Here is a 17,359-nt window from a genome sequence, read left to right as displayed (position 1 = left end):
GGAGCGCAAGTGTACGCCTCCATACATTTTGTGTCTGGGCCAGTAATGTAACCTGTTCTTCTTCACGAAGGCCCGGTAGTATGGGTACTAGAGACCTCTGTATAATATAAAAGGTCATTAATTTGGCGTTGTAAATTGTAGGCTGTGCCTAGAGAGGCCTAGAAGTGTAATTCTATTGAACAAAGAAGCTCTAATCCCTAATGTAATCTTAAAGGTTGCCTTAAACAGGCTGTAAGGGTTGGGAGAGCAGTCTCCTTGGTTGAATTTGTAGAGCATGTAAGCTCTTTTCTGATATTTGTGTAATATTGAGTGATGCCTTTGGAAGGCCGTAACTTGCAACTGTTGAAGCAAAGTGCTCTTGAAAATTGTGTTTTGGAAGATATCTCTCCTTGATATTCTAACTAAACGCAACATTAACGACGTTGGGACCTTGGTAAAGTATGAGCTTGAAGCTCAAATTGTAACAGGTATTTTCTAGGTTTTTCCTGTTTTTTTTTCTATTTTGTACCTAACTACTTGTACCATACAATGTTGTTTGTTAAAATTTAATTTCTGAAAAGAAATATATTTATTTTAAGGTTTTAAATTAATCTTTGACTTGCGTAGATAGACCAATTCCAGCCCACACCTTCTTTCACCTCTGCGTTCCACAGATAACCCCGGAACAATAACGAAACTAGAACTATAATAAGCCTCACATTAAGATTCAGTTTTCTGGCATATAGGCCCTAATACTTATATTTCGGCATCACCGAGCATAAAAGATATTTATAAAATAGACATACAGTATTGAACAGGTACAGTATCTCTTCGCCCGCCGGCACAACGCCACCTGAGCGTTTGCCCTGCTCTGCTTCGTGTTCTGCGAACTTCTAACATAATCAGCAAATCACGCGTTGTAAATGTATTAATAAAGGGTCGCACTGAAACAAGATATTAAGACAATGCGATTTCATGTTTTAATTACGCTGACAAAACTGCATTCAGCATCCGCCTTGCTGTTTATTAACGCATAGCCTACAATCTTTTACATTTAAGGTTAAAGTTTTAACCACACCAACTATGTTAGCTGTGCAGTCCAGAATCTGCACGAAGTGAGAGGGAAAATTTTGTCTATTGTGGCAATTCATGTTTGCCTTCGTGCCAACTCTCATATGCGTTTATGGCAATTCTCACATCTGAAACTGACCGAACCGGTCTTCTGTGGCTATTCACGTAGCATTGCTGTTGGAAAGAACTTCAGAATTAAAACCTACTGATTTGTTTTAAATTAAAATATAGATTTAAGACCAGTTCGTCATTGCCATTGGAGTACTACAGATTGGCGAGGGAGCAATGAGTGATATATAAGTGAAATAGAAGAAGGATCGAGTGAAGACGTAATGTCTAGTTGATTAGTGAGATGCAGCTAAGTGTTCTGGTTATGAGGAGGTGGTAGCAAGTGGTAAAGTCTGGGTTAAGTGGAGTAGGAAGCGAAATTCTGGTTGCACGTGAATCTGGGCTAATAGTGAGATTAAGTCATGTAAGTTTGCATACCGTCTAGCTGAACAAAGAGCCTGCCAAGGTCAGTCACCCCACGACCGTGATACCAGTAAATGTCTTGTCGCACAGGTTGCAGCGGTGGTTTTTCTCGCCAGTATGAACGTCTGAGTGTCATTATTGCATAGGTGTCTTCCCTTACCAAAGTAATATAGATTTAAGAAACTGTCACTTTAAGGTTGAATTATTCAACGTGACAGTAGTCATTGACATGATTTAGAGAGAGAGAGAGAGAGCTGTTTTAACAACGGAACAGGAAGTTGTTTAGAAATTCCTTTCTGATTATGTGTTGCTAACTGCTCAAATTGGCAGCTTGGAGTTAGTTTTTAAACTTTCATGAGAGACTGTAAGTGTAATCAATGTGTAGTCGTATTACATGTTATACTGGAAGCAGTCCAAGGCAGTTTAAGGGCAATTGCAGCAACGCTTACAATTAAGGCTTGCTTGCAATATTGGGCAATGTCAAGAGCACGCATCATGGTACTAATAATAGCGTGTGGCCTCCGAAGAGCCCTGGAACAGGTCATTCGAGTTGACGCCGTTTAGGCGACCTGCGCGTCTGTGAGGATGGGGCCCTATTGTTGGGAGATCAGAAGAATGCACATGCCCGGTGAGGCACGGGGCGAAGGGATTTCCACCAGCAGAGCCAGTGACGCAATGGTTACCATAGCAACTCCAGTACTACCCAGGCGACTTTTACTGGCAGCTCTTAGCTCTTGTCAGTTGTAATCCAGCAAACTGCAAAGTGTGAGTCAATGTTTTCCTGTAGCAGATAAGAGCCGATCTGTCTGGGCAGAACAGGAAGTTCGTGCTTGCAGGCCACATTCCTCATGTATGCATTCTTCTCATCTCCACACAGTACCTAAGATGTATTCTTATGATGAAGAGAACACAAATACCCAGTCCCCAAGCCAGAGGAATTAAAAAAGAACTGATTTGGCTTTTCGTCCCATCAACCATACAGCCAGCAAACCATTCAAAATTCACAAGTTACACAATAATATATATACATATGGCAGACACAGGAAAGAAATGACAGACAGAAAATATCACTTGAAACAGTCTCTTTCACTCCACAAACTTCCTGGATGTTCTGACATTCACAATCTTTTTTTAACATGACTAGAATCAATACGTCTGATACAATAAGAGCGGTAAAAATGCACAAATAATACATTAAAAACACTGTGTTTGAGAAATTGGGCTGAAGTCGCTTATACTGTGTGAGAGGAGAAATAAGAACTGGCGCGCTGATTAGAGACAGTCTCTTTCATACCACACACTCCTTGGATGTCCTGACGCTCACAATTCATGATTTGCAGTTTTTCTTGAACGTGACGAAAATCAATACACTTTTTTTTATTAAGTAAGAGAGGTGAAAAAGAGAGAAAAAAGACGCAAAATATATATTTAGATCACTATTTTTGAGAAATTCGGCTAAAATCGCATATAGGCCCTATCCTCTGGGTGGTAGGAGAAAGAAGAATTGTCACACTGGTTGGAAATGGAGTTCCAATTTTAATCAATTTTGAGAGCATTACTGTTCGTGCACCAGAGGAATTAACTGATGAAAGTTAAAATCCCCGAGCCGGCCGGAAATAGTACCCGAGATTTCTTGGACCAAGGGCCAGCACGCTAACCATTTAGCCATGTAGCCGGACATTGTGGTACTGTTAAGCAAAGTTATAGTTCAGGTTTTACTGACATTTTAGAAAACGTTCAAATTCCTTTTGAACACCATCAACGGAATTAACAAGGAGTTTAGTCTTGAAAAGAACATTCAGAAAACAAAATTAATGCTTGTCAGCAAGCAGAAAATCACCAACGCTCTTATCAACCAGCACAGAAACACAATTGAAACGGTGTGCCAGATTTCAAGTACCTAGGATGCTACGTACTACATGAAGGGGAAGTGGTAATCGAAACAAAATTGAGCATTACAAAAGGTGTGTTTCGTAGGCGTGTGATGAAGTATTAATACCAATATAAATGGTCCGTTATTGGACATTATAAATTTTCCAGTTAACTCATTCTTGGTTGCCAGCGTTTCGCCCTCGTGTGCTAGGGTGGGCTCATCAGTTGGTACCTAGCACACCTACCAATACGCTGGCTAGTGCATACCGTGGAGGCCACTGCGTAGGCTAATTGGAGCCACCGGCAGTGCCAATGCACTAAGAGACTTTGTCTCATCACTAAAAATTGATGCCTGCTTGATGATATAGATGATATAGATGTTGATTCCCACCCTAGCACACGAGGGCGAAACGCTGGCAACCAAGAATGAGTTAGCTGGAAAATTTATAATGTCCAATAACGGACCATTTATATTGGTATTATAAATTTACACATTCAGGACAAATATTTCAGATTCCCTATGGGAATCAACATCTATATCATGAAGTGTTAAGAGTTATCTGTGCTGCTGTGCAGTGTCGTAGAGTGGACACTAAACGTTTCGTCAATGAACCGACTACAGGCCTTCGCAATTTGGATGCATTGCAGAATGTTCTAGATCCCATGGGTAGATCCGACTCCAAAAAGGAGGTACTTCATGGCTAAACACTTAGCCTTATTAAGTATGAAGTCCACCAAATCCACGCAGAATTCAATTTTACTCAAAGGAGTTCATAGGAATTTTCTTCCTAATTCTATTAGTTTCCTCATGAACAATTCCTTTGCGTTTTGGTGAATAATTTATAAAATTAAAACTAAAATAACGGAAAAACTGCTAGTCATATTGTAGTTGTTTAACTGAAACATACACATTATTTTAACTAGATTTTATGACTATTAAATATGAATATTAAAGATTACATTAACCACATTAATTGGTTTATTTTAGAAACAAGATTACCAAAGAGTTAGAAACAAAAGTCTAAGCCTACTGAAACTTTTTAAACTATTTCTTCTTTGACCGAGTGTAGGTCTAGCATTGACCAAACAAATCAAGATGGTCGTGAGTCGCGGCCACAATATAAAAAACGGGGCATTATGTCCTACAGAAATGTTGATATGCATCTTGCTTAATTAATTATTCTAGAATGCCAAGCTTAAATCTTCAACTCCGTAGTTATTAAAGCAGTAATTACAATTCGAACAAAGCTAAATAAAGACACACATTTCATATAATAATAAGCAAAATGTGTACCTCCAGATTAGTTTCCACGTGATTAGGCTTATTCTGTCCCTATGCTATGACCCCTCAAATATAAATTACGAGAACATTGGAAGCTGGAATATTCCAGAAAAAACAAAAAATCACCAACTCTCACGGTACATGTGCTCAACAATTTCCTCTTTCTTCTGACTCAAAGTATTGTGTCAATAGAATTCTTTAGCCGTAGCTAGGGGTCAAAGATGAATACAGGATTGGCATTTTATACAAACTACAGAAAAGCATCCTCTTACTTTCCTTAGAGAAAAAGGTCCAGACACAACTGGAACACACATACCAATTGGCTGCCGGGCTGAGTGGATTACACGGTAGAGCGCTGACTTTTTGAGCCCATCTTGGCAGGTTCGATTCCGGCTCAGCCCATTGACACCTCGGCGTCTCCGAAAAAAATTGTGGCGCTTGTCGTGTAATTTATAGGTGGTTGCAGTTTATTTTAACTGTATAAGTGTTAAATTAAATTATGAAAATAAGATCAAGGAAAAGGCCACGACTGCTTCCTTCCCTCTTCCTTGTCTATCCCTTCCAATATTCCCATCTCTCCACAAGACACCCGTTCAGCATAGCAGGTGAGGCAGCCTGAGCGAGGTGCTGGTCCTCCTCCCCAGTTGTATCCCCGACCCAACGTTTCACGCTCCAGGAGGCGGAGTAGAGGCGGTAGAGGTGGGATCCCTCTCTGAGTCCGAGGGAAAAGCCAACCCTGGACGCTAAACGGGTTAAGAAAGAAAGAAAGAAAGAAAGAAAGAAAGAAAGAAAGAAAATAAAGGAAGTTTCCCTTCACGGTGAAATCACGAATACAACAACTGTCTACAGATCAGTTGTTTTAAACTTTTTCATTACGCAAACACACTGATTTTCTGTATTCACTGTCTGTTTAGGAATATTCAATTTCCCAAACAATGATAGGCTTAAAGCATTTTTAATGTGTTCCTTCGAGGTTTCGTGACCTTTTATCCTGTCTACTAGATGATTTAAATCTGTCATTCCTGCTTTGGTCCATTTATCCTCCCCGACAAGCAATAAGCGTAGAAAACAGTACAATGAATTGTTATTTTCACAGCCACAAATCCAACCACTGTATGTTTATCATAAACAGATGAATTGGAACTTAAGTGTAAACTGTCTGCTTTTACTTTGTACAGTACTTGTAAGTTTAGTACTGGTATGGGACGTCCTAAATTTGTAATTTTTAGCTTCCCTTCTGCGGAATGAAAGCTGAAGGGTGCTATCAGCAAAACTGGACACTAAATTCATGAGTGGAAAATGCGATCTGTCGTTTGGTTGCAAGACGTAGAGATGTTGTTGCAGAGAGTTAGACAAACGAATCACTGCTCAGAAAGAATAACTTGAAACATCCATTTAATTAAAATATAAAAAGTGGTGGTTGTGAAACCAGACCGGAAACCGCTACTGCCGAAAATCGTAAAAGTTAGTGACACGTTAAACCAGTAACATTATTATAATAGTAACTGACCTTAAAAGCCATACTTTCATACTATTCATTACAGGCACGGACTGACTAAAGAGTGGCGTTATTGGCATCGCTCATTTCTCCGCCACTTTCCTATTATCAAATCCAGAGATCAGACCAAAAAGACCGATTATTACAAAGAAAAAGACAACCTAGCCCACCCTTTTCATTTTTTTTTTTCGTTTACCACTGAACAAGGAGTTGAGGTCAGAAGTACCACCTATCAGGGAGAAAATTACTTTATACCAAAATCAAAGTGCATTCAATTGTATTATAGTTATTTCAGGTTTACTCCTTTATTGATTTATAATGAATACTTAGAAACATTGACCTACATATTACATCATATAAAAATTAAATTAAGCTAACACGTTTTAAACATTTGAGCAAAATACGAGCTTTTAAGAAAAGTAAACAGTATTAAACAAGAAATGTTTCAATATAGTATTAAAGAATCTCAAATGTAAGAATTTACATAATATCAGCATATTTAAATAAAACCATTTCAAAGTTTAACTTCAGTCTTTTTGCTTACAGTTAGGCTATGCTTCTGTGTCAAATAGTTTGAAATTAGTGAGATGGATGGCCCTGCTTATTTGATATTCCTTCAAATACACTGGTGATGAGAAGCCACTCTCACACAAATAAGATCTCATTATCATTTTCTACATAAGTTAGTAGCAGACTCGGTGCGTTTTTTGAAATCACACCGTTTTTCAATATTTCTGTGAATCGTCTGGCATACCTACTTGCCGTATCGAATGTCCCTGATTCAAACTATAGCAGAAAACATAGTGAATTGAAAACAGTATATATCAAGAGAGATTGATCTGAGCTATAACTAGGACTGTAACGTTAAAGTTCAGATTATATTTTGAGTCAATGTGTATTCATTTATTTATCTATGAACAAGTGCACATGTTAGATTACGGTACGTATTGCACACCGAAAGGACTTACCACTTAAAGGTTTAGTGATGTTGATGGTGCTGCCTACTGCTTATAACAATCGCCAAAAAGTTCGTAAAAGAACGACTATGGTACGTTACTTCAAGTCTTAAGGAGACCTACCCTAAGGAATTCATAATTAACATATGAACAGTAACCACAAAATGCAATTGATCTGACAGAAAACACACAAAATTACTCGTGACTAATGACCACACATCTTATAATAAGTGTAGAACGAGCAACAAATACGTTAATTTCCACAATATTCATTAGGCCTATTTAGCGAGTAATGACAAATTTAACAAAAATAAAAACACTCACTGAAATATGCAGAAAACGTCATGTGTACATTCAAACAAGACACAATTTAAGTGTTTAAATTTTGAGAAAATTCACGTTATAGATATAAAACGAACAGATCAGAAACATATTATTGTTCATGCAACTCATTCGTAAACTTTTCAGTGATGGAAACGGCACCGTTTAAAAAACACAAATGTATAAAGAGGAGTTTCCTTTCAAAAATATTTATAGTCTCAATATATTATACATGGTATTCAAATTAAATATATCACAGTCCTGAGATTACAAGTCCCTGTGTAAGGTGTCCCGGAAACAAACTACAATATTTTCCACAAGTATGGTGACCTACAATTTTGTTCATTCTGGCTCTCTATACGGGCATTGTATATCACGTCATTTTTTACTCTTTGAGGGAGTTCATTTAAAGATAGGCAGTTTTACTTCGTGAATTAAATAGAAACTTCTCATACTGAGAACATGGTAAATATAATATAACTTGTTTGCTTGTCTGTAGGATATCTTAAGTTATCTGAAAGTCAGGCAGCCTGTAAATATTTCGTTTTAATTCTAAGTAACGAAAGTATGAAGCACTCACTACGTTATAAGCCAGACATGACAATACAATATACCTGGGAAATAAACACACTTCATTATTACTGAAGGAAGCTAAGCAACTGAAATCAATATGAACATTTGAATGGCGGGAAACTTCTAATTGATTCAAGGTCACACAGTACGGAAAGTGATTAATAGGGTTCGTTCGGATTTCTATGATAAGTTTGAAAATATTCATGCTCCTATGCTGCAAAAATACTAAAATATAACATAAAAACTTGGAAATACGATACAAAAGAAATGAACTAAAATTTGAATTTTCACGACCGTATTGTAATCGAAACAAACTTTCAACCTGTTAGGTAGTGTTACGTACATTTAGTACGTGTAGAAGAGATGTTAAGTACAGAACAAAAATGGCCAACCGGACACCAGTGGAATCCGAACCCACACCCTCCCGATTTCATTCAAATTCAGACGCCAATCCTCTTCTAATGTATACATATTGAAATAATGGTATTTCCTTGATATTTTTATAATTAAATTTTCGTGCGCCTGCAAAAATCTCTATGTTATAATGTTGAGAGAGAAATACTGACCCGCAGCACATATATCATAAAAAGCTAAAATTCTTTGGAATACAGTATTCCATACAGTATTTCGCGTCGGGAGGTTGTGGGTTCGGATTCCACTGGTGTCCGGTTGGCCATATTTGTTCTGTACTTAACATCTCTTCTACACGTACTGAATGTATGTAACACGACCTAATAAGTTGAAAGTCTGTTTCAATTATCTAAAATTTGTTTAGAATACCAGTCGCAAACTGGCCATATTCCGGATATATTTGTCCTTCCTATTTTAACAATGTAGAGCCTACTGGCCTCACAACCCGTTACCTTCAGAACTTCATTTGACAAAATATTCCTAAGAAATGGAACTCCAAAATAGCCGAACACAGACAAAATCACTTGGCATTGTCGGCAAACGACATGTGAATATTACTGGACAATGATTAAAACTATTACAGTACGATTAAAATATGCTTTTTTACTAATATTTGTCCAACATATCTTACTGATAAAATATAGTAAAATATGCAATTATATGGCAAATAAAAACAGGTCTTTGTGTTCACAAGCTATAAATATGTTTAAATGGCGTTAAAAAAGCGGAGACCACTAAACAAATATGACATCAAAGAAATACGAACCCTAAGAATTAAGGTCGACTTACAGAAATTTTTTAAAGAGAAATAACATTATATGTCAAGGTTCATAAGGTGTTTTGAGAGGAAACTCCTCGTTGTAATGGAAATAACATGGATAAACGTTCCGTCAGTCATGCAGCACATGAAGCACACTCTTTCAAAAGCTTACTTTCCGGTATAGATGCCATATTTCCAAGATGATCTGCAACAGATAAGACAATATATTTAAGACTATGACTTCTCCTGGCGATTTGAGACATGTTTCTTTTCTGGTCTAATTTTACAAAACATGCTTATTGGCATGTAAGAGAAATAACCGGTAATATTGCACTCAGTTTCTTTTATTTCTAGTGTTATGTAACCTTCTTTAACGAGGTTAATACAGATGAGTTATGAGTTCAACCTTTTCCGAATCTGTTGGAAACCTACATGAGATTTTTCTCGTATTTATGTAAACCTTTTTTTCTTTAGGCGTCGTTTCTTTTAAATATTTGTCTGCACTTTGCAGGAAATTGTTTTGTGGAATTCTTTGATCATTGTCTATTTTGGTTTCCGAACGCTTAAAATAATTAATCAAATGGAATTCAAAATGTTTACAGCCAATTTTCAAGAAATCGGTAAAACAAACCATAATTATATTCCTCTTACGTTTACATCCCAGGTTCATTCAAATTCAGACGCCAATCCTCTTCTAATGCATACATATTGAAATAATATTTCCTTGATATTTTTATAATTAATTTTAGAACGCATATCGTCGTGCGTCTGCAAAAATCGCTGTGATAATGTTGAGAGAGAAATACTGACCCGCAGCATATATATCATTAAAAGCTTCAGTTCTTTGGAATAATTCATACAGTATTAAACCTTAAATGACAGAACTTTCCCACGCACTACGACGATATATTGGTGTTACTAGACCCATTAGATTGAAATCATTCACTTCGTTACAACATTATATATGTAATATCAGGGCAACATTTCCTTGGAATAGATGTAAAGCTGATTTTTTATATGAGGCAATCATACCTTAAAATAAATTAACACGATCTGCAGTCTAAGATAATGCCCCAAATTATAAAACGAGATTCTTGACTTCGTATTCGTTTCATCTGCAACCTGTGAAGTGGTGATTGGTGATGTAACTTCCGTATGATCGATACTGCACTCTCAGTGACTTCATCACGGAGCTTCCCGGCAGTGGAGTTCACTTTTAGTTTGAGATAACGTCCCGTAAACAAGGGTGGTAGTATTAAGTGATGGATTCACAAGAACAACTGGTTTGCCGGCTAATTGTTGAATATTATTATTTAGTGAACTGTGGATTCATAACGCACGATCTTCTGGATGAGTTAAGATGGAAGTTTGTGAGCACATGCTTGCTATACGAGTGTAAATGCGTGTTGGAATTAAAAAAAATTGCAGTTTCGAATAATAGGCTGTAAAACAGCAGATTATGTTAACAGATGAAGAATTAAGGAGATTCGCGTGTGACTAGAGTGATATCCAAACAAATCTGTCGGGAAACTAATATCTCTTTATTTTTACATTGTTCTGATTAGAGAAAAGTCAAAATACTTATATTTACGACCAAACGTTTAATCCGATAATACGCAGTTGCGAGAGTGTTATTGCAAATTGCTTCCTTCAGGCGATGAACAGTAGTGAATTAAATAATTAATTCTGACCAACTGCACAGAAAGGGGTTCGAAGTCGGCAATGGAAAAATTACAGCATAACTGAACAAAAGTGCCTTGGGTGTAAAAATTGCATTTCCATGTTTTGACTTTCTGCGCTACCTGTGGGCTCTCTTAACAAACGAAGTTACGAAGCAGTTCGATTCTTCGCCAGTAAATGTCATGAACAATTCGTAAGAAAATAAGTGAAAATTTAATTGAGTTTCTATAAAATATAATTTTCTTAATGGTAACAGTCAATAATTAATGTCTTCTAAAGTATTGCACCTAGAAGCATCCACTTAAAAAAATGTTCAGTATCTTACGCCAATTTTAGAACTACAAAATTCTCAAAATGAAATATCCTACTTTAGGCCCCTTTTTGCACAACTGGTTAATGTTCCTCTCTGACGAAACATGGTTTTATTTACATGGACGTGTAAATAAATAAATAAATAAATAAATAAATAAATAAATAAATAAATAAATAAATAAATAAATAAATAAATAAATTGCAGATTAACCTTTCATACAAGGAGGCTCGGCTAATCAGGGCTTGGATAATGGAGGTTACATTACATTTCAAAGGTATGAATTAATCTACTTGCAAATTTATTGCCTATCCCAGTACGTGGCCATTCCTTATTTCCCTTACTCTCCAGATAAACATTCACGAGTAGGATCTGTCATCCTGCAGGTGATAAAATGAGGTCGCAGCTATATTTATTTCAATTGTTTTACGTTTACTTCTGCAATGCTATCAAGTTAGTGACGAAGATGGGAGGAAATGGCTGGGCTACTTTTCCAATGTATCTCGAGGGACCCTCGGGTCTTAAGTATTCATATTTCAATCTGTGCCCCGACTTTGGACATTAAGAATTTAAGAAGGAATTCTCTCAATGGCAATTTAACGACACGAAGCGAAGGATGAGGAGATATACAAAGGGAGTCTCAGAAAGCAGTTTATAAGTCGCACAAAGAAAGTTGTTCTTCTAAATTGGAGGACTAGTTTCTGGAGAAGAAAATGAACATAGACAGAAGTACTGACGGAAGATATGCTTGTGCATCTGTGATATGCTAGACTGGCTGACTTTAGAATGTGGGAGTGAACAATTTACTGGACACTTGATCCGACTTCATTTCCTAGTGCTACGACGTTTTTAAGATTCTTTATGGGAAATCGACCGGGCTACACTCACTCAGTCATCCTAGACGTTGTTCCCTAGTCCAGCGGGTTGAATTGCTCAGAAGGCAGAGCGCTAGCTTTATGACCCCAAGTTGTTGCATCGATCTCGGGTCAGTTCGATGGCACTGAAGTTGTTCAAATGTACATGCATGCACGGAAACGGTGTCCTGACATAAACAGTCAACAGTGCACCTCTCCAGTACTGAAAAGGAGGGAAAAGAGTGAAGGGGTAGTGTTGAAGGACACTTCAGTACCGAAAAGGAGGTCAGGAGCGTACGGGTTGTACTGAAAGCACGGTGTGTATATTGCTATACATCCACCACTGCACTCATGTCAATCACAACAGTCTTACAGCGGGCTATCTATCTGCAGCAATGCATTAAGTGAGAAGGCGGGGGGACGGCGTGCTTTGTTTATATCGGGGCACCAATTCTGTGCATGCGTTGTAATGTCAACTTAGGGGTAACGTGAGTGTAGTCAGTGTGAGATTATGACTTCAATGGGGAGTTCAGTAGAATCTCAGTAAAATATACATATATGCGCTGTGGAAATAAAAAGGAAAATAAGACGGGCTCAATGCTAGAGAAAGAGGGCCGTTAGGACCGATGAATACAAGGGCAAGAACAAGATAACGGAATCTCAAATAATATATATTCTTTTTCGAAACAGCTGAAAAGTATACGAATTTATGATCAAGCAACAACAATTTGATTAGATTTTTAACAACAACTTGAAGGGCTGTACAATAAAAATGGAATGTTCAAATGGTATAAATTAATTTAGCATTTACAGTTCTTTTCCTACATACATGAATTGCCAAGACACCGCTGATGATAAATAATAGGAGTACCATCGTTAAGAAAAGATAGTCTATCTAAAGCTTCCAGGTGAATAGTAAACTTTACGAATATAACGGCAATGAATATTGTACCGTGGGTACACCTCCAGCCAGTTAAACTGCGCGCCTTCAATAAGGTCATCTAGGTAATTTACCTTGAACTGATGTTATGCAAGAAAGTTTGTGTTTCAACTGTTAGATGTCTCTACCATAAGTTCAATTGCTCCATCTTGTGGGGTAAACTACAATTAATCGATAAAGAAATTTGTAATGTGGATTTTCAACCTGGTTCTTAGTATTTTTTTATGTATCAAAGTTGTCTACACTTCTGCTGCTTCCTTCTTCAATAGCTATCAACCAATCAAACATTTAGAGTATTTTCGCTAGGCAATTAAAATTGGGGTGTGTACAGGAATCCAGCCTATCTGTAAAGATTTCTGGAAACTTCCCCTCGAAATACTATGAAAGCTGGGCGCTTTAGGGCCGTATTGTCATCTTAATCACTCCAGTTTAGTGAGTGCGACGTGTTCTTCGGGAGCAGGGGCCGCGGTTGGCGTTCGGAAGGCCCAGCAACTCCATGTGATAGCTCCGGCAGATAGCTTGAGGGGAAGGTTTCAAACCTCTTTTATTTTACGTAAATTTCTAAATCCTGTGGTTTAAATGTAGAATTTTCGGCCAGTCTGAGGACTCTGTTCTATTCCCTCTTGCTAAATATGTAGTGTAAGGGAACAAAGAGTGATTACCCTCTGTTGATTCCCGTTCAACTTGGTACGGGGTGAATAAAGTTTCTAATAATCTCAAAATGCTTAACACACTCTTGGAATGTAAAGTTTCTCATTTAGTCACCCCGGCGTAGAATAGACTTAGCCCGTGTATCTTTGGGCCATAAGCCCACTTAGGGCTTTAAAATATTCTAGTTCTAGAAGGAGTGCAAGTGTTTCGCCTCCTAGTCTATTTTTCATGGCCAATCATGTTACACCTTTTCTTTTTACATTAAGGCCATTTGGTATGAGCACTCATTGCCCCTATTTATTCGGTAATTGTTTATGGACCAGTGTGTAACAAACTGTTGAGCGATAAATAAGCCTACAATAGGGCAACGATGTGTAAATACTTTAATTAAGAAGAAACTACAGGTTGTAAGTGCGCTATTAAAAGCTGATGCCTCTATGAGGCTGGATTATGATATAGTTGGAGTCAGACTCCCTTGTAGTGTACCTGCCAAGAGAAATCCAGCTCTTTTCTGTGGAAATTAGTGTTTGTAATTCTCTTAAGTTGTACCTGATATTTTCTTTTTGGACTTTAAGTCATTGTTGTTGGAACTGACGAGCTCATTGTTATCCAATTTAACTGTTATTTGTTCCAAATTTTCTATCTATACAATTTTAAACTCAAATAAAGAGAAAGGAAAGAAACATAATTTCAAAATTGATTGTGTTAACTTATGCTCTAGTTAATTCACTGTCCTCCCGTTCACCCCTGCAGCCTCTTACACCTCTGTGATCCAAGATATTCAAGTAACAAATATAATAATTAAATTTAGAATCAATGCTGGTGATAAGAAGCTGCTTGATATTGCAATAGTGGGTAAGAATGTGATACACAAGAAGGAAAACCTATTCCAAGCGAATAAAATCCATGTTTAGAACCAGTTGTGGTAATAATGACGTACTTGTTAACATGAATGTGTATAGAGATGTAAAACATGGAAAGAGAAAACTTATTTCAAGGGATCATAATACGTACTTAGAACCAATAGTAATGTAACAACCTGCTTAATAACACGAGTGTGTGTGAGGATGTGATACATGAAAAGAGAAAACTTATACAGAATACAATACTTGTATAACCTACATTTTGAAAGTGCCAAACGGGGGGAGAGATAGTATCCAGGAAAAGCACTACGCGAGATGTACGTCAGGCATATAGATAAAGAGGTTCCGGAAGACGGTAATTCAGTTTCCGTGATTCAATTCGACATGGATAAAGCAGATTTTTACTGAAGATTTTCTCTATTGTCCACAACAGGCAGACCACTACCACTATCTTTGGAGTTAAAAGAGAACCACTAACAGAATGCGCCACATTCTGTGTTCTATTAGGGGTGAGGGCTGCTTTTCATCAGCTGTGTTGCTTGACGTGAGTTCCTGTGCCATTCATACGAGAGCGCGAATGAATGGATACTTCACAGTTGATCTGGCACAATGGGCCACGTGTATTTATACAGTATCATCGTCCAAGTCGCGTGTAGAATAGCCACCTCTTGTCAATCAGCTGATCGCGTGTCTTGCGGCCACGCCTCTCTAGCAACATCACGTGTCCCGTGGCCATAGTCATCATCTTTAACTTGATACGCCCATTTATGAATGAGGACCACTACCTACGGTTTACTCTTCATCCGTTCATGATGATAGCTTTCCCAAAGTGGCTTCTCGTGTTCCCTTGTTTTCCGGATCTCTAGCATCTGCTGTCACCTGCTGCCACAACAGAGGCGCCAATGGCAAGCTGTGGAACTCCGTGCTCCAAATAACTATCTGCGGTGATTCCACGAGGGAATTCAACCTCTTCATTTTCCTAACTTATTCTAGCAATTAAGTGAAGCATAATTATATTAACTCTTATCAAGTTTAGGCTACGAAAATCAATTCGAAATATATTAGGCCTACAGTATATTTTATTAACTTTTATTAACTTATTAACTTTTAACTTATTAACTTAATTTTTGAGCTGCGGCTACGGAGACAAGTTCTGCACTTATATTCGACCATTTAACAATTTAAAAATCATACCTGAAACTAGAACATGTTTCGGCCTTCTAGTATAATAATAATAATTGAGGCCATCCTCAGGTAGATTCAAGTAGACCATGAAATGAAATGGCGTATGGCTTTTAGTGCCGGGACTGTTCAAGGACATGTTCGGCTCGCCAGGTGCAGGTCTTTCTGTTTGACACCCGTGGGTGACCTGCGTGTCATGATGAGGATGAAATGATGATGAAGACAAGAGATATACCCAGCCCCCGTGCCAGAGAAATTAACCAATGATGGTTAAAATTCCCGGCCCTGCCGGGAGTCGAAACCGGGACTCCTGTGACCAAAGGCCAGCACGCTAATCATTTAGCCATGGAGCCGGACAAGTAGACTATAAGAAACATATTCTAGTTTTAGGTAACTTATGATTTTTAAATTGTTAAAGGTCGATATTAAATATTGAATAGGTGGAACCTTTTCAATAAATTCTTTTTTAAGAATTAATTTTTGCATATTGATAATATCATTAAGGAACCAACTATGAAATTCGTGAGTTGTCATGATTTTGACGTTTTGTGGTTTCCCACTTTCACTTCCAGGCAAATGCCGGGACAGTTCCTGTTCATACGCCACAGCCGATTCCTTCCACCTCCGTACCCAATTTCATTCACCATCATTCATTTCATCTTCACTAGCTGCTCAATTGAGGTTTACGTCAGGAAGGGCATAACGGCTTGCAGATTACGAGATGACACGTGATCAGCTTGTCTTTCTAGTCCGGGTGTATTCTCACCGTCAGATAGCTCCTCAATTGTTCTTTTGTAGGCAGACTGAACCTGAGTGGCTTCAGCATTTGCCTGGTGTGAAAATGGGGAAACAACTTCGAGGCCTCAGATCCCTGACGTGGCCAAGAATCAAACCCGAGGCCTCCGGGTAAGAGGCAGCCTCGTTACACCTAGACCATGGGCAGGCTTAAGGTATAACCTATACATAGAAATAATAGATGTTTTGTTTAATGTCGAGCACTGCTAAACACCATATCTCACCAGATTAGGGCTGTTTTAATAATAATAATAATAATAACAATATAGTTTTAACGTTCCATTGAATAACTTCTTTTACGGTTTAAGGACATGCCGAGGTGCCGGGATTTTATTTCACACGAGTTCATTTACGTGCCGGAAAATACTCCGACATGAGGCTGGTGTAATGCATCTTCGAATACCAAGGAATTGAACCGGAATTGAAGCCACCAACTTGAGTCCGAAGGCCAGTCTCAAAGTTGCAGAGCCCAGTTCTCAATGAAAATATAATTAGCGGTACGGATTAGTTTTGTAGTAGTTTTACTCGAGTGTTGATGGTGTGATCATAGCGAACGGATTACAGTAATATCTGTGTAAATTTAAGACGGAAATAGCCTTGTGCATTACACGAAGTAACAGGAATAACCAAATGCTGGGAGTGTATGAAGTGTAAATAAACGACTATCAACCAGTCACGATACCATTATGGCTACTTCGATCGACACGCGCTTTGAAAATTGTTCTAATGACTACTAATTGGAAAGCTAACACGATCGTGAGCATATACTTGACGCTCCGGAACGTCGTTATTGTAACGAGATAGCAGGCCTTGAGCTTTAGCCTGAGGAAAACATTCAAAGCAAGAAGGTTCTTCCGTTATCAAATACGATTATTAACCGCAAGATTTCA

General features: G+C 38.0%; 1 protein-coding gene across 2 annotated transcripts in view; it reads right to left on the bottom strand.

The window, feature by feature from the left end:
• Nucleotides 1–17,359, bottom strand: part of LOC136857751 (GRAM domain-containing protein 2B) — a 1,093,462-nt gene that overhangs the window by 386,403 nt on the left and 689,700 nt on the right. For both annotated transcript variants that reach the window (XM_067136651.2, XM_067136652.2), the window contains one exon: nucleotides 9,367–9,399. In XM_067136651.2, coding sequence (XP_066992752.2) covers nucleotides 9,367–9,399 — 33 coding nt within the window. The remainder of the gene's footprint in view (nucleotides 1–9,366; nucleotides 9,400–17,359) is intronic.

Source organism: Anabrus simplex, chromosome 1, assembly GCF_040414725.1.
Source record: "Anabrus simplex isolate iqAnaSimp1 chromosome 1, ASM4041472v1, whole genome shotgun sequence".
NCBI classification, from domain to species: Eukaryota; Metazoa; Arthropoda; class Insecta; order Orthoptera; family Tettigoniidae; genus Anabrus; species Anabrus simplex.
Note: the sequence above shows the minus strand (reverse complement) of the source record. Positions and strands in the feature narration are given on the sequence as shown.